The sequence below is a fragment of the Mytilus trossulus genome, chromosome 2 (genome assembly GCF_036588685.1).
Source record: "Mytilus trossulus isolate FHL-02 chromosome 2, PNRI_Mtr1.1.1.hap1, whole genome shotgun sequence".
Lineage (NCBI taxonomy): Eukaryota > Metazoa > Mollusca > Bivalvia > Mytilida > Mytilidae > Mytilus > Mytilus trossulus.
In genome coordinates, this window is record NC_086374.1 from 68,004,950 (window position 1) to 68,024,133 (window position 19,184).

The following is a 19,184-nucleotide window of genomic DNA, read 5'->3' on the forward strand; positions in this document are numbered from 1 at the left end:
ACAAAATATAAAAGCATAGAATGTATATATATTTTAAAGTCAGTATACGTCCGCTGAAAACATAATCGAAAAGTTTTCACTTATAAAGACATTGTTGATGTAGAATATTTAAAAATTGCAGGAGCATCTTCCTAGGATAAAACTGATGTATAATATTGGATATGGTTTATCCCTTGGTTCACTTCTTGTTGCTGTATTTCTTATGTGCTTTTGTAGGTAAGATTTTAAACATGATAAGAAAATAAAAAAAATGAAAAACCATGAAAAATAGGTATCACTTACTTCTTTGGATAGCACTTATCATTGAACTTTTTATTTCTTATTATGCATGTTATGTTTAATAGACAGAAAATGGCATATACGGGCGTTTGGATAAGGCGTATTATATACAAGGATTGGTATAGCAGGTTGGATTGAAATCTCATGGACAATTTGCTTACACTTTTATGAAATATATAGCATGGCTTAAATTTGTTAAATTTGGATTGTCTGATAAATGGCGGATATGTTGTCACTTCTAAATGTGAGTCAGCAATTTGTAAGTTTAAAAAAAACATAACATTAGTACGTGGTACTTATGTGTCCAAATTAAGGACATCTATAATTGAAATAATATAGTTCACAGGATTGCAATGATACACAATGTTTTCCTTAAAAAGTTGTGCAATTAGCGGGCCAAAAATCTACGGTTACAGAAAAAAAGAATGATGGGAAAACAATTGAAATATCGACACTAGACAAACACTCAAGAATAAAGAATGATTGGTGATTGAATGAATTTAAAAACGATTGTTCGATAGGGTTAGAATCTTCCGCTTTGCATGCTTCGTATTTCGCCTGATACTAATGTGGCATCCAATAATAACGGTCAAAACCAGGAACACGACAAAATCCGTAACATAGTTGACTTGTAGATTGTGTTAGTTAAAATGTCAATGATTACATTTAGAAATTGAGACTCTGAAATGATACACAAATTCGTAATAGCGAACGTAGAACTTAAATATTAGGATTTCAGTAGTGTTTCTCATAACCTTTCTAAATTAAGGTTTTGGTTTTGGATTAAGTGCATACTTTAATAAATCTGCTTAATACTCTAATTAAAAACGTATTAAGTAATAAACGATTTTATATCATGCTATTATGAGTTTACGCTTACTGCGGAAGAACTTTTTAGTGTAAACGATGAAATAAAATTGAACCACTTCAAAGCCTTTGTCAAAATAGTAACATTTTTGTAAGAGTTAAAAATTCTTATTGTTAGTTTATTGCACGTTTTAAAAGTCATTGTTTACAACAAGGACAATTGTCTAACTAGTTGTAAAATTACAATTCAAATATCATTATAATCTGAATCTTGCACGTTGAACATTGTCATCATCATTATATTTTCCTGTGCAGATGAATTAAATTTTAAATAACCACAAAGCACTTGTTTGATTTTCCAACTTATTTAGCAATTAATGAAACAAAAATTGTAGAGAGGAGAGTTATACAAAAAAGGGACTTTCAAACCTATAAGTAGAAACCAAACTTAGAATGCAATAGCAAATGTAAAAAACAAACCAGTTTACAAAACACAAATACTAAATTGTGTCAGCACAAAATTTGTTTATACTGACGCATTATAGAATACACAAATAGACAATCCATTTTCTTCACAAGAGCCAGACGAAACTGCACCCTACTCGAGCATAATTCCAAATATACCAGACAACATAAAACAAAAACATAATGTACAGTCTATCAATTAGATTTAGCCTGATATTTTTTATTTTATTTTATTTTATTTATAGACGGCTTTATTCTAAAAGCAACACACTACATATCAACTTATTCTTTGCCTTCATTCTACGTGCTTCCATGTCCTGTATCCGGGATATCCTTTTTGTTGATGGTTTTGGGTTATCCAAAGATGTTAAAAGAGGGACAAATGGAGGAATCACATTTATACAAGAGGGATCAGTAAGTATTAGGAACGTTCATCTCAAATAAAATCAATTAATTTTGATGTTTTTCTATTTTAGAAGAAAACAATTGCTTTTTTTTTATTTCGTTGTGAAATCCTCTATAGCACTGTTCGAATGTCTGGGAAGGGTATTAAAGTCCATCATCTTTTAAATCAAGCATAATTGTAATGATTGAAACTCAGTATTTGCGCCAAACGAGCGTTTCGTCTACAAATGACTCATCAGTGACGCTCGGATCTAAAAAAAAGTTAAACAGACCAATAAAATACGTACTCGGAAGAGCAAGATTTTTATTTACTTTTCAAATACTGACAAATTGTGAATTACATTGTAAAACTATCCATACCTTCCTTCTCTTTGGTACTGAATGTTTGTCCTTTGTTTTTTTTATAGCACTGGGAGTGTAAATTAATCTACTGTTTACTATTATACGGTGTAACAGTAACATGCACATGGATTTTTACGGAGGCCTTATATTTACATATGTTGGTATACAAGACACTTTTCACAGAGAGGCATGGTGTAAAGATGTATATGATAATTGGTTGGTGTAAGTATACCTTATCATGCTTATTGGAGTATACAAAGCATAATTTGATTTTACTATTTGGATTTGACTAATCTACAAATATGTCAGAAGCTTGAATCTTTTTATTATTTTTATTTTTTTGTTGTGTTACTTTGGTTTATAGTTTTCTTCTTGTTGTCGATCTCTTAATGTAATATCACTATTAATCTGACCAATTTCTATTGTTGTAAAATAAAACAAGGAATAAAACATTACATGGCTACACTTGTTTTTTGGTGTTATACAACATTCATAAGAATAGATGACGTATATTGGTTTTTTAATATATTTTTTTCATCTTGTTTATGCTTCATTGTCTATAAACTACATACTATTACAGTATGCGGTGCAGACATGTTTCCTAGAATTCCAATTAAGCTGTCTTAAACCCTGTTGTCACTTCAAATTTTCTCAACAAAACCTTGGCCAACATTAACTATTGTCACTATCAAAGTTGACCGGTGAATGGTATAAGAAAAAAGTGGGCTTACAAATAGTAAAACGGTTCTATTAAACTAGTATAACTTATATTATAAACATCACGTTCAAAACATCTAATATACCATAACTAATTTATCTAGAGAGAACATATCGCATATACAAAATCAAAGAACTAAAGTTATTAATAAATAAAGGCAACAGTAGTATACCGCTGTTCAAAACTCATAAATCCATGGACAAAAAACAAAATCGGGGTAAAAAACTAAAACCGAGGGAAACGCCTTAAATATAAGAGGAGAACAACGACATAACACTAAAATGTAACACACATAGACAAAATCCCACGAGAATAACAAATATAATATATATATAACATCAAAACCATATACATGAATTAGGGATTATCAAGTACCGTGATAAACACAATCAAGTTAACTGGTATGCTTTGAAAAATTGGGTACACATGCCCATATGATTTCCTTACCAATGTACAATTTAAACGTTTCTAACCTAATCAGCAAATTTAAATTAATCCAGCAGTATCGAAAAGTATTTCATAGCTTCAATTATTTTCGTCTTAACTAAAAGCAATTGGGTTTGGTAGGAAACAGTTTAATGAATATCCTATTTTCTGTTACCAAGAAAGATTTTAACTGCAAACTACTACATTTTTTTAGCGATGTTATGCATTTAAACGACTACCAAGAACATTAAAGGATGTATTTAAATGGTTTTTAAATTTCTGTTACTCCTTTCAGTACAATGTACTTCCGTTCGCGTTATACATGTCCGGTGGGATTTGCTTCTTAAAACAAATTTCAAAGAACCGTATTTTAAATCATGAATTTTTGTTTTTAAAATTGATCCGTTCAAAGAGTATGTCTTTTACCCGTTGTACGTTAATTGTTTTTGGAATGACATTATCAGCCATCCTCATATCAATATAAATTTTTGCTTTGAAAATTGGTATGTTCAACGAGTATGTCTTCTAACATCTATCAAGGAATGGTGTTAAATATATATGGAAAGTTCACAATTGGGAAGAGTACATCATCTGTTTCATCGTAAATTGTTTTTTTAACCAAGTATGAGAACATCATCTAAATAACGGAAATTAAACTGAAATGTTAACCATCTTATCACTGGATTTCATTTCTAAAGAAAGTGAAAGTAATGGAGCAGAGACTACACTGTCCAACCTAAAATTCCTATGGTTTCAATAGGAAAATTATCACCCACTGAATATTAGGTTTTCACTTTTTCTTTTTTTGATATGCATCTAAAATCTTCAATGCTAGTGGAATTATACAACGAGTATATAACAAGCTGAACAAATTTCCAGCTTTAAATATTCGTTCGTAAATTATGACTTATGAATATTTTTTTAGTCATGGTTCTTAATTCTACAAACTATTTTAATAAAATAGGTCATTTTGAATTACTTTCAAATGAATGAAGAATGATCGTATATCTATAACATAAAAATGGTTTAGATAGAGTCAATATTGTACATGATATAATCGTGCAAATCAGAATAAAACGATATAAGTTAATGATCGCCCACCACACGTAAAAACAAAATTTATTTATTTAGCCTTCCATGTAACCCACAATGCAATTAAATCGGAAATTAAAAGGTATCTGTAGAGTGTTAAACAGAAATTAAGATATAATTTGTAAAGTATTTCAGAGGTTTCCGGAGTTAAAAAAAAAAGAGAATCACGAAACTCGGGGAGAATTAAAGTCTATGATTTTGCTTATAACCTTTTAATAAACACATTACTCAAACGTTGTTTAAAGAAAATCAGTTCGCACAGCAGACTTGCGTTACATAACAATTCAATATTGAGGGTTTGGTTTAAATATGTATATTTGAGACTATAACTTTACTAAAGTGCAAAGAAGCATTATTTACATTTATATAAGTAAAGAACGTTTGCCATTTGTCATATCTTACGCAATTGTTTTATATTAACCTACTTATATGTAATATTTAAGAATTGAATGCTTCTTTTTGTTTTATTGGGGTGTAAAAGCGTTGACCGAAGTACATTTTGTATGAAGCGCGGAAGCGTTTCATTCTAAAAATGTACGCACAGGCAACGCTTTTACAACCCTATAAAGTTACAACAAGAAGCATTCAATACTTATAATTACAGTTTTTAGCTAGGATCATGCAAACACGATTTTTATCCAGTTTTATTTAATTCACCTGTGCACTTTATTGTGGGACCTCGTGTCATCATGCATGATACATGTTATTGTCTCATGCAATTGTTTACGGAATAACATGTGATGTGCAGTTAGCCAATCTTAATAGCGTATTATAATGAAACATACATCTAATATAATTATTATTATATAAAACCTTTCACTGTTTTTGTCACGAATTAAACCAGTTTTAAGGCTACTTTCATATATTGACTTCACTTCCCTTTTCTTTGTAAAACAATGTTGACCCTTTGTTCAGGTTTTTTTATTTTTAAATTATGTTGCCTTCGGGTATCACTGAATGAAAATCTATTATTGAAATGCGTCTATTGCATACCTTAATTGTTGATTATCAGCTTTGCTTAAGGAATATTACTGTACAACCTAAAACAAATATGTTTATTGGATATGTTATATCCTAAGTATAATCGGAAATCCATTACGTAATAGTGTAGTATAAAATTGATCAATATGTGTTCTAGTTTCAATATAAACGAACCATTTTGTTCGCTTGAGTATCTTAATCGTATGGTGATATTTCTTTGTTGACTTGTTCTTAAATCGAGTGTCCAAACACCCCATTAAATATAGTCACGCTGTCCAGTTTACAACTGGAGGCCATGACATTGTAAAAAATGAACAACTTAAAGTTGTTAGCCAAAGGCCAGAAATATCGAATATATCCTACCATCAACTAGAAAAAGAATAACAGGTAACTGATGGATACAATTATTGACAATGCCAATTAATTGGTAACGCACTTGCCAGTTAAACAAATCTGACACTTTATCTGAACGGATCAAAGCTGTTCGCTCATACATTCAGAAGCGCATTCGATATCAACGATGTACAAAGAGGTCACTGGTTTCATTCCCTTTTATGAGGTTGTTGATGGCTTTATCTTGTCTCCAAATTAATTATGTTGTTTTTCCAGCAGACAAATCCTCCAGCAAGATTAATTTCATTTTCAAATACCATTGTTCGGAATGAATCTATGAACTAGGAATTCACTGACAGCTGACAATCCCACATACACCCATACATTATTCACGAAAAAAATCACTTATCCTATAACAAAAAGTTGAAATCTCCCATTTTTTAAACTGGATACCAAAATATTTTATAAAGGGAAAGCTTGGTAGTCAAAATGTAGTGTACAGTAAAAAAATAGACGTCAGAAGTTTGCGGATGAGATATATTTAACCAGATGAGTCAATCAGATATGGTTTTCTTGAATTAGGAATTATCTACATCTAAATCTTCAACAAAGAGTTTTTACAATTTTGATTTTATTTTCGCTTTTCTTGATTGAAAAGTCGATTAAATTGTTTAAATAAACAGAGTTTTTTCTACCAAAAAATAGAAACTTAGATACAAATATCTGGTCTCAAGTTCGTAAAAACGGTTACTTTGTGAAGAACCAGATGGATTCCAACAACAAACGCACCTAAGATGCTATCATAGACTGTTAGATCGACACAATATTTGTTTTGTTTTGAGTGAATTTTATATTTTTGTGAACGCCTGGTACTCAAATGACCACTAATTATACAACACTACGGGACGGGCCAATTTTGTTTTTTCCACACGAAAAAGAGTTCCTCAAGAACCTTTTAAAAGCCAAAAAGTTGCTATCATATCTTGAAATGAATTTTTTATTTCATTTCCCGATATATTTTCCATGTTCTATAACTCAATGACACACATTTTTATGTTAGTTTATATCATCAAGTGAACTTGATATTAAGGATAATACTAAAAACAAATGATCTCTTTCATATCACAATCCGTTTAATGATATTGATATAGGTAGAACAATGTAGAATACTAGAAAATATAACAAACGAAATGATGTTTAACCTTCTAAATGTTTACTTCCTATCAGCAGTAAAGTATTTCTGTTCCATCACAAAGGGTAACATATACAGTTGTAACGTGACGATCTTGCTTGTTCACACGATACGGACTCAGTTAAAAAAGGGGGTGGGGGGTGGTCTTTACACACAAATGTTTCTACAGAGTAATGCGGAAAAAACGACATACCAGTACATAGTTTTAAGGTCACCATTACGAAGTTGTTGAACGAAACAATTTGTCGGTGTCTCATATAACTAGCGATATAATTTCGACATATAGGATCTATAGATACCAGAATAGTCGTCTGACCTGTATTTTACCCATTGTGTCCTTTTCCAGGTTGAAATATAATGAATGAGTGTGAATTTGCATGGCAGGTGATACATTCCTAGCAGGAGACACTTACCATGTCGGCGCATTAGAACTTTCTCTTTTGGAGTTCATCCAATCCCCATTTTTTGTTTGTTCTCCCTGTACGATATTTAAGAAATAATTCATGGGGGCTCGAATATATCGTGATTTTACCACCGGTTGGCCCTTTATGATAAATATTTTACCCTGAGCGATAGCGAGGGGTAAAACATCGGCATAAAGGGACAATCCGTGGTAAAATCTAGATATATTCAAGCCCCCATGAATTATTTCGATTCTAATAGGACAAATACGGTAATTCTATTGGATCGAAGCGCTTTAGGTAGAGGCAACTATTTGCCGTTCCCATAAATTAACGCACATTTAGATTGGCGTAAAAGAACGGAGCAAACATAATAAGCGACATGCTCAAACTATTTACAATAACGTATTTAGATAGATTTGAATGAATTTTAATGATAATTTACTTATCTGTCTCTTATGTATGAAAAATTGGTGTATACAACATTTTAGCATCATTTGTTTACGTTTCCTTGTTGTGATGATTTTCTGTATCTAAAGCATGTATTTTCCCGTAAAAGGCTTAAATTATTACGTCATCATTCTATGACGTTGGGTACTTCATTCATAAAAAAAATATGGCGTGGGAGTACAATAGGAACAGACAATGCAATATATTCATATTTTACCACGGGTGTGTACTAAAAGCGTTTGAAGGACGTCATGTTAGAATCGAAGTTTGAATATTGGTAAACTACTGTCACCTTAATTAACCACTATTTATTAAATGACGTTATATTTTACAGTTACCCCGTTGTTATTTGTGATACCATGGATTATTGTACGAATAGAGCTTGAAGACGTTTAGTAAGTCATGCTATTTTGAATTTTGAAGCCATATGAAAGGAAATAATATACGTTTTATTTTAGATACATATTTTAAAAGAAAGGCGGATGATATCAAAGGAATATTCAATAATATTTGTTTTTGACATTAATAGGGGCGTTATATAGTTTTCTCGTATGATTTTTTTTTACATCTGTGATTTCGGGGCCTTATAAATCTAACTATTTGGTATGTGTTTTTCTCATGGTTGAAGGCCGTACGGTTAGCTGTTAATTGATGTCTCATTTGGCTTCTTTTCTTTTTTATATATCTTTTATGTAATAATTTTAAGTAATTTATAATTTGTGTATAGTATACATCAATGCAATGGACTTATTCAATTCCATACTAAGTTGATCAGTATTGTGCATTTTTAATTTTATAGAATCCTTTTTTTTGTGTTTAAGTTGCTGGAATTGGACTGGCAATACAGACTATCAGTGGATCATCACTGGACCTGTCCTTCTTATCAATGGGGTAATTATAAACTCTTTGTGGCGTTTTACTAATAAATACTAGAACACACCCGTGATATCGCGGGTCCGTGACTGAATTAAAGTATATAACTATGCGCAAGACTTATTTTTGTATTAGTATTGTCATCTGATAAAGTCATGCCGATTATAAGATAGTTATCACAGTTTTCTCTGCTTTCAAATCTTTCTGTTTGAACCCGTCTAACTGGAACTTATCAATTATTGGTAATATTAATTATTTGGAAAACAAAAGGTCCAGGGATGGAGTATTTTTCTAATCAACAGCATTGTCCTATATTAGTTATAAATAAAGTTGAATTCTTTGATTCACTGTTTTACGTCATGCCAGCTAACAAATTGAAAACTGTACCTATACGCCTTATTTTTAGTATTCGTATTGTTATCTTATAAAGTCCTACTGATTAAAATACTACAATAGGTAACAATTTGACAATTTAGTAGTGTCAACCCTGTGATTATGACCCTTGTATATAGCATATCCTGAATACACCGTTTGGTGGTGCGCCTGTCAAATGCAGAACGTACAGATAAGCTAATAGGTAACAGATGAATATACTATTGGTATCGGTATCGGACTCGACCCGGAACTTCTTAATTATTGGCAATATTATTTACGTGGAAAACAAAAACGCCTGGAGTGGTGTAATTTTTAATCTACACCTTTGTACTATATTAGTTATATATAAAGTTGAATTCTTTGATTCGTCGTTTTTACGTGATGACGGCTGACAAAATGGACCTCGTAATTTTAGTATTATAGATATATATTTCGATTTACTGCAAACATATCAAAACATTTGTTATAATACTAGATCTCCTTATTCTTATACTTAACCTTTTTATAAATGGATAGATAGATGTCTAAACTAAATAAAACTTATTACACTTGTACATGCAAAGAAATGTTTAAAGCCATTTATGTTTTGGCTTGTAACATACATTTTGTAGATTACATTACACAATGTAGAACATTCCTTGTTATACTCTCAATAGAACTTACTGTGTTGAACTTATTGTAGGTTTATTCTTTACTGTTTTGAACATTGGTTTTGGTTAATTGCGTTAAAATCCGACAAAACATTGCTGGCTGACCAGTTCATTATTACGTTTTTTTTAAATACATCAAAGGAATTTATCATTCTTAATTCGTCTCACTAAATACATCAATGCCAAGTTTTCTAATGACAATCTACACACCGAAGTTTATGATACATGTAAACAAGACGAATGATCCTATTTGAATGGAAAATTGTGGTATTTTTTATCTCATCAATTTTTTTTTATCTTTATTGTTGCCTATTTATAGACTCCTTCGACTTTGTTAATAATTGCACCACATTTAGTATCTAATTGCATTACATCATTTAATACATGCTGAACTGTTTTTTAAACAATACAGCACAGTGTAAGTTACAACACAATTGCTGTCTTTTATTGTTGACGGTCATGATATGCTTCTAGAATAAGGTTATAACACACTCCATGAATATTCACTGATTCACACTTTGCACATCTTTACAGATAAACTTCATTTTCTTCGTTGATTTAGTACGAGTTTTGTATAAAAGAGTGCATACAAATAAGCGAGTAACTGGCAGTAGAAAGATTAGGTAAGTTATTATGACAAAATATAAGAGGTCATAGATATAAGAAGATTTGGTATGAGTGCCAAAGATAGAACTCTCCATTCATGTCACAATTTGTAAAAGTCAACCATTGTAAGTCAAAGTACGGTCTTTAACGCGGAGCCTTGGCTCACATCGACCAGCATGCTACATGTATAAAGGGAGCCCCACAAATGACGAGTGTTAAAACTTTCAAACGTAAAAACTAAGTTAAATGGTCTTATATATACAAAAAGGCTATATTGGCTATATTGCATTTATCTTTTCTGTTCGTACGGTCGTTCGTTCGTCACAAAATAACATTTCCGTCACAATTCTCGTATGAACTGCTCTAAAGCAGTACTCCATATTTGGTTCTTGATAGTGATGGATAGTAAATATTATATATTTATGGACGTTTAAAAAATTACTGTTTGAGACAAACTAGTAATTCAAATTTTACAAGTACATATTCGACATCACGGAATGTTTAGAAGCAGGAAGCTAATCGACAGTACTACTAAGCATATCGAATTTATATTTAGTCAGCAGATAGACTGTGCATATTATGATTATATTGTACCGATTATGTCTGTTAATAATGGAATTTGATGCGACTGTCATAAAATTGACAGGTTTAGCACTATAAAACCAGGTTCAATCTATCATTTTCTACATTTGAAAATGCCTGTCTTAAGTATATGACAGTTGTTGTCCATTCGTTTGATGTATTTTATCCTTTGATTTTGCCATTTGATTAGGAACTTTTCGTTTTGAATTTTCCTTGGAGTTCAGTATTTTTGTGATTTTACTTTTTGTATAGTCCTGATATCTATGATGAGTTTATTTACATATATGAAAACGATTTTAACAGGAAAGCATGCTTTGGCTGCATATTAAACAGTGCTCGCATCATTTTTCATCACACGATGATGAATGAGAAGAACTTATCTTCGAAGGCGTAAAATGGTTGGCTCCAACAAATATTTTGTATATTGATAAGTGAATGAATGTCTACTACTTTTACATGTATGTTGTGCATATATTCATTTTGCATATTTTTTCTTTGATAAGATTACGTCAAATGGCTTAACAAGCGTAATTGGATTGTCTTTTTTTGTTTTATTTCATTTTAGACAAGAAATAATTTGTATTACCGGACTCTTCAAGCTGAATGTCGATTTCCCATTAAAAAAATTTAATGCTTTTTTGAAAGTTCATTTATTATAACATTCTGTGCATTTGTGTTTCGCCTGACAATTACAAAAGGACGCATGTTTCTAAAAATTAGTTTTTCTTTGCCAGTTACGAACAATTTGAGTATCAATTTATATAGACATATGCTTATTGATATGTCTTGATTTGTATAGTTTGAAACAAATGTGTAATTTAGAGTAAATATACTCGACAGTAAGTAATGTATAGAAGCAGGAAGCTAGTCGACACATTTTTGTTTGTTTATTATTTGGCTTTCTCTGCAGTATGAACCTATAATCCTATAATTGTATAATGCGTGATACACATGACCTATTAAAATGTATATTGTTATTGCTTAGAATTTCTTATGTTTGTTTTGTGTCTGTATTGCTATAACCAAAATTGATTTTTGTTTGATTTGCGATAAAGATGATATACTAACAGAAATGAGCATGATACAGTAAATATTTCCTCATACAATTTAGAGATGGTAAAATAGACCCTAAAAGCACGTTTTTATTTCTAAAAGCCAGACGCGTGTTTAGTTTACATAAGTAAAATTGTGAAGCTCAGATTAAAACAACTGGAAGCCGAATCGAATAAAAGATACCAAAACTATATGTCAAATAAGTATAGTTCGTGCCAATATTTTATGTTTCACATTTTGTCATAATCTCGGGCATGTGATTGCCTACTATATACAGTATGGATTTGTATTGTTGAAGCATTGCAGCGACCTGCAATAGTTTAGTTTTGTCCGTTTGTCTATAAAGAAGAGTTGTATTAGTTGCGCTTAAACCTCATCCCCTATTTTTATATTATATTATTTTGCCCAAAGTAGTACACCATATCCTGATAAAAAATAATTTCAGTTCTTGCAAATTCTTATCCAATAACCATTTTGACAAATATTTCATGCTTAGTGATTTCTCTAAAAAGTCATCAAATATAGTAGGTTGAAAATGACATAACAATTAACATACGAGTGCAGTATATTAAATTGTGTTGTGGTCACAACTTTATGAGACACGTCCCATTGTCGCTTTCTCTTCTAGGTAATTGACATAGTGCCTTTTGATGAATAATTATTTACAAATTTCATTAATAATGCCTTTATTAAAATATGTTTTCTTTCTGAAGTGTCTATATCCTATATGCAAGATAAAACATTAAAATTGCTATCATGTACCAAAAATTCAATTAGCTATTTTCCATAAATTGATGTCTGGGATGGTAATTTTATTAAGTCTTTGGGGAAAGCTGTGCTGCGGTAGTCGCCTTGTATTTTCTAAATACCACAACTAGTTTAGATTGTTCAAGTAGAATGATGTCATTTACTTATGAACAGCAATATCTCTGCTAATCGATCACATAATCAAATTGGTTTATTAAATCAAAGTGCCAAAAGACCTCTTAGAAGATTCTTTTTAGGGTAAAAATTCATAACAAGTCTGTCAGTAACTAATTTACATGACCAGGTCAAAATAATAAAAGTTCACCAACAAGTTAATCTCTAAACAAGGCCAAAGAAACTTTTCCTTTTCAAATATAAAACATTGAGGTTCGTTTAGCTTGATTCTATTCCAAAGTTACTACACTTGAATGAAGAAAAATAAAATGTTTTTCTAAAAGAAAATCAATATTTTACAATTCGACAAGTGTAAGTGGTTGTAACATATATTTTCGGGAAGAGAAGGAGAATTTAAAAAAATATCAAAATAATGAATCCTTGTTACCGCATGACGATAGCTCATACAGTATATTCATAAAATTAAAATTGTTATATTTGTTCTGGATATGTATCAATAAGCTAACGTATAGGATTCAATTTTTATTTAGGCTTTATTTTAATCCAAAATAGTACAAATACTCATATGCCTTCGTTTCATCAATATGTAGATCGGTGTTACTGTAGGTGTATAATAAACGAACTGTTTGTTGTCAGTTTCTTCAACCAATAATTATATTTGTTTATTGTTTTATTTGGAGTTTTTATATATTTTGTTGAGGGGGTGGGGGAGGGATGTGCTGTCAATACAATTGATAACTTATTGAAAGAACACTTTCCAATAAGAAGTTTTTGCAACAATCGTGAACATTTATATTCGTCTTTTTTTTTAGTGCATTTGCTTTTAAATGCTGTAGCACAATAATTAAGTTGTTTAATGAATATCATGTTTTAATTATTTGTAAACTTTTATTTCTAGGAAACTTTCAAAGTTCATAGTTGTTTTGATACCGTTATTTGGAGTCCTTTACATTGTATTTTCGTTTCTGTATAATCCAAAGTTGAACGAAGAAAGAGATGTAGTAGTCATGTATGCTGAAATGTTTTATAATTCTTTTCAGGTACGTTTAGTTATAATTCTCAAAAAGCAACTTTAGGTTAATTAAGATATCATGATTTATTAATTATAAGAAGATACAAACATACTTATCTTTAATTGTCATAGATTTAAAATGTCATCGATGAAATGACAAAATACCTTACTTTTCCTTAGTGCAAGAATATTCGAAAAGAGCAATAGATATAGAGTTAAACTTTAAATGCATTAAGAACCACTACAACATTACATCATACTAACAAGGAGAGTCAAACTGTTTGATTAAATCTTGATTAAGTAATCTTTTTAAGATTGAATAAAAAGTACATCGAATGCAGATCTCAGTTTTTAAAGAAAAACTATAAATCTTTACAATGTTATTTGACGTAAATTCATCCTTTCTAATTATTTATAAAGTGGTACTTTTATAGATTCGACTTAAGTACTGACTAATGAAATGATTGCGTTTGGTTGTCATGTTTTTCTTTTAAAATGAATCCTTCGACAGTACGTGTATTTTCGTTAAATTCTAATGTGTAAAACAAGTAAGGCGAAATATATCAATGGGAGAGACTTACTTATTTAGTCGAAAACAAACTGTAATAAAGCCTTTGTAAAAAACGAAATTCGACAAAAACAACAATCGTACAAAGAACAACCAGAGCATAGATCTTAAGACTGATAAACTCTAACCTAATCAAAATAAGATACTATAGAACACAACCAGAGCATAAAAACAGCGATGTTTAAATAGTCATGTTTTAATAGACCTTTACTTTGGAAACCTACAATTTATTTTTTCAGAAAATGTCAAACATACCATCTGCGCACAAAATAAACGTGAACCATACCCACTCTGCACACAATGAATTTTAAACATGCTCAATTCCTGTACGGAAAACGTAGAACATACATGTGAAAAAACTCATTATAGATAACAGGACTAAATTTTGTAAATACGCTAGACGCGCGTTTTGTCTACAAAAGACTCATCATTGACGCTCGAATCCAAAAAAGTTAAAAAAAAAAAAAAAAAAAAAGGCCAAATAAAGTAACAAATTGAGGACCAAAATTCCTAAAAAAAATAATACACAAAGACTTTAAGTAATGTAAAAGATTTATGTGTCCATAAACCTGCATACATTTATACTTGAATATTTGTCCTTTCCGATAGAACATGTTTTTTTTTATCTTTTCAGGGTCTTCTGTTGGCGATTGTATTTTGCTTCCTGAATGAGGAGGTACTTGATTTATTATGCTGTCGTAAAGGCAAATATATATAGTCTTTTCTTGGCTTGTAGATAAGTAACCTCTTTGTAAAGGCAAAAATATAACCAATTTTATTTGCTAATTGATAATTAAGCGGAATAAAAAAAATTAAGACAGCAGAGAATATAATTCTGTTTTAATTGGTTATTACTAACCGACTTAAATAAAAGAGTGAGCTATTAATACTGTAAATGCATGATGTCTCTAGTCTGGTCAAAGGGTCAGAGTGTCCTACTTAACTAAACGTTAAATTGTTGAAATTAGATAACTTGTTTTCGCGTTCAAAGAAATTTCATTTATGACCAATGCATGATTGGATATCATTTTTCTTATTGGTCAATGACTTTGCGGGTCAGCACGAGTTTACGTGTAAGTGCATTGTGGTCACTTCCTTTTATCATCAGCATTTGATGTGTTAACTTGTGATTCTTATCAAACAATTTGTTCAAAATTCCAACCCACAAAAAAGCTTGACGGTGGTGTAGATGGATGATTGCTAAGCGTCCGGCGAAACATTGAATAGATATTCAGGACTTGAACATGTTAATGTAATGTATCTTGTTTTGGTTTTTTTACCGACAAGGTTGAATAATGCTTTAGAAAACCACAAATACGGCCTAAAAATTGTAGTCATAATTGTTGTACTGTCACTTAGCAACAATGGCTATATGAAGATGGAGAACAGTGTGGGGATATGCAAATAGCAATTTCACTTCACAAATAAAGCTTTTATCAAACTATTTACAATTTATAAGTATGTGGTATATAATAAAAAAAAAAATAATAACTTTTTTTCAGATTCATGTAGAGATCCGAAAATGCTGGTACAAATATGCCTTAAGTCGAACCGACAGCACAATGTACACTCGTACAGCCATGCTGTCCACATGGCGTCACACCGGGTCACAGAGTTCTAGAGGACACTCAAATATCGATAATACACAGTCAGATATTTGTCTCAATGACAATGTTGGAGGAAGGAATTACAGAAATGGTGTCAAAAAGCCTAAATCTAAAATGGTGCCTAATGTAAGAATTCGATTTCAGTCTTCAGACGTAAGAAATTCACGAAGTTCGAGTAATTCGTCGCCAACACAGGACCGAGAGAGTCGTTACCTGAAGTTAGAAGAGGCTTATATCACACGTACTTGAAAAAACCCGCTCAGATAAATCTGCCAGAGGAGTAAATGCTATTTAATTACAGACGACTTTACAAAAAATGTAGGATTTGATAATAATTCAAATCACAGAGCAGTATTAATGGAATCAAGTTGTTTCTCTGTTAAAGATTGTGATTATGTTACAAGATAACACGTATTTGTTTTAAGAAAAATTGTCAATTAGAGTAAAACATATAATCATATTGCTTTCTTAAACAGATTGAATTATACTAAGTGATATCAAGATCTTTTATAATCCAGCGTAAAGTAGTTATTTTGTGAAAAACAACAAATTAAATGAATCACAGTAATGTAATAACATGGATACAATTGTAACAACTAAAATATTTAGTGATTCAAGTCATGCAGGGGGTGTGCTTTAAATGGTAATTAAATGCTAGTGTACAAAAATTTTAAAAGCATTATTTTTGTGAACAAATGTTTTGAAAATAAAGTATACAGAATAGCAATCTTTGTTCTATAAAGACATATTTTATATTTATGGTTGACAACTGATTATAGCAATTAAAACTCTATTGAAGTCACACCGTGACGACTAGCACACAAATGACTGTACAAAATTCATAAACATAGACACGATGTTTTCTAGTAAAAATGTAATATCTTTTTTAATTGCTTAAAAGATATCAGAAACTTTTTAATATTCGAAGTTATACAGTTTGTAGTGATTTAATAACATGTTGGTTAAACTTCTAACAAGGTGCATTCTTCGTCGATTTTTGTTAATATTTGCCATTCAGCGATGGAGGGAATGACGAAAAGTGGATTGAAGATAAGCTTAAATGTGAATAATTAATGTCACAGTTACTACCATGTTTTTCACCGGATACCAAATTGATATGTTTTTTAATGTTGTCTTTATTTTTGAATACTATGAGATTTCAGTGTAGTTAACCAAAAAATATGTTTTTTTATCGTGATTGTGGACATATATAACTTCAGGTTTATAGAAATTACAAACCCTAATTACTCAATTATATTCCATTTCGCATTTTTTGTTAGATAATTTATTACATCTCAGTTATGTCATATTCAGTTTCTATCTTTTGAAATCGAGTGAAGAGTCAATACATTTTTTGTATTTGCCGAATAGTTATCAAAGGTACCAGGATTATAATTTAGTACGCCAGACGCGCGTTCGTCTACATAAGACTCGCCAGTGACGCTCATATCAAAATATTTATAAAGCAAAACAAGTACAAAGTTGAAGAGCATTGAGGATCCAAAATTCCAAAAAGTTGTGCCAAATACGGTTAAGGTAATCTATGTCTGAGATAAGAAAATCCTTAGTTTTTCGTAAAATCCAAAGTTTTGTAAACAGGAAATTTATAAAAAATGACCACATTATTGATATTCATGTCAACACCGAAGTGTTGACTACTGGGCTGGTGATACCCTCGGGGACGAAACGACCAAAAATATAAAAATGGTCCAATCGTTATGTTAAGCTGATGACCTCTGTTCAGAATTGATGTCATTTTAGTCACGAGATTCGTGTTGATAAAGCTTTAGTCTATAGCGGTAAATCTGTCTTTGTTTTTGTTTTACATGCCGATTTAAAGTTATAATGAGATATATTTTTCGAATAAACCACTATAATTGACAATAACGGCCATTATCCTACCGGTTTTGCCAACGACCACATGAATCCGATTGTCCTTACGAAGTCGTTAATGAGTATTTTTATTATTAGTTTTATTACTACAAATAAGAATAAGTTCACTATTTTTACCGGTAAAATAAAATGCGTACTATATGTAGTATATATTCTATATAATATAAGGGAAAATGGGTTCTCCGATAGGTAAACATATAACATTATTTGATGAACAACCATATGCATGTCAGAGTAAATATAAGCGCGATATTAAGTTTAAATTCAGATTTTTTCTGAATTAGATAAGATAGGTATTACTTTTTTGATCCGAACACAAGTAAAACTTGAACAAATCAAGTGGAGAACTGGCTTAATGATGAAAGAGGTGCAAAAGGTACCAGAGGGACAGTCAAACTCTTGGATCGAGAATAAACTTGACAACGCCACGGCTAAAAAAACCAAAAACAAACAAATAATTGTACACAAGACACGAACAAAAACCTAAAGACTAAGCAACTCGAACCCCACCAAAAACTGTGGTTGAGCTCAGGTGCTCCAGAAGGGTACGCAGATCCTATTCCACATGTGGCACCCGTCTTGTTGCTTATGTTATTACAAACTCGGTAAATAGTATAATTCAATAGGTCACATTTCGTGGTGAGAAGGGAAGCGGATTGTAGTTACGTCATATGCGATATTATCTGTGTAACGGATATTCCATAACGTTCAACCAACTCGTGATGGCGTCCGTTTGATTTACAAAGGGATGATTTCAAGTTCACCATTTTGAACTATTGGTTTAATAGCTTTCTTTTGAGCAGCAACAAATCAGGATGGGAAATACAAGGCCGAGAATAAGGTATCAATTGGAAGATATATACTCCGTATGCCGGTGGGGCTGGAATGTTGCTACATAAAAATATTGGAAGCTTAAAGCATCTCTTTTGTCTGAAAGTTTAGTTGTCAACCGACCCTCATTGTAAATTTGCAGATGTAAGTCAAGATATGAGGCAAACTTAACTGTATCTGTTCTCTTCTTTATTTCTAGTTCGATGGGATAAATACGTTCAACATTGTCACCAAATTTTGTATTATTTAGTAAGAGAACATCATCTATATAGCGGAAAGTAAAGTTGAAGGATATTGTTAACTTTTTATATTTCTTTTATATGCATGTCAAAATTTCTAATGGTTTTGTGTCTCTAGGTTG

The 19,184-nt window shown here is 31.1% G+C and overlaps 1 protein-coding gene across 1 annotated transcript in view; it reads left to right on the forward strand.

Annotated features, from left to right (window-relative positions):
- LOC134707858 (secretin receptor-like) overlaps window positions 1-16,826 on the forward strand; it is a 62,486-nt gene extending 45,660 nt beyond the window's left edge. The window contains exons 5-13 of the mRNA XM_063567960.1: window positions 122-216; window positions 1,797-1,965; window positions 2,364-2,520; window positions 8,226-8,286; window positions 8,713-8,782; window positions 10,324-10,412; window positions 13,811-13,952; window positions 15,127-15,168; window positions 15,995-16,826. Coding sequence (XP_063424030.1) covers window positions 122-216; window positions 1,797-1,965; window positions 2,364-2,520; window positions 8,226-8,286; window positions 8,713-8,782; window positions 10,324-10,412; window positions 13,811-13,952; window positions 15,127-15,168; window positions 15,995-16,348 — 1,179 coding nt within the window. The 3' untranslated portion in view covers window positions 16,349-16,826. The remainder of the gene's footprint in view (window positions 1-121; window positions 217-1,796; window positions 1,966-2,363; window positions 2,521-8,225; window positions 8,287-8,712; window positions 8,783-10,323; window positions 10,413-13,810; window positions 13,953-15,126; window positions 15,169-15,994) is intronic.
- The last annotated feature ends 2,358 nt before the right edge of the window (window positions 16,827-19,184 follow it).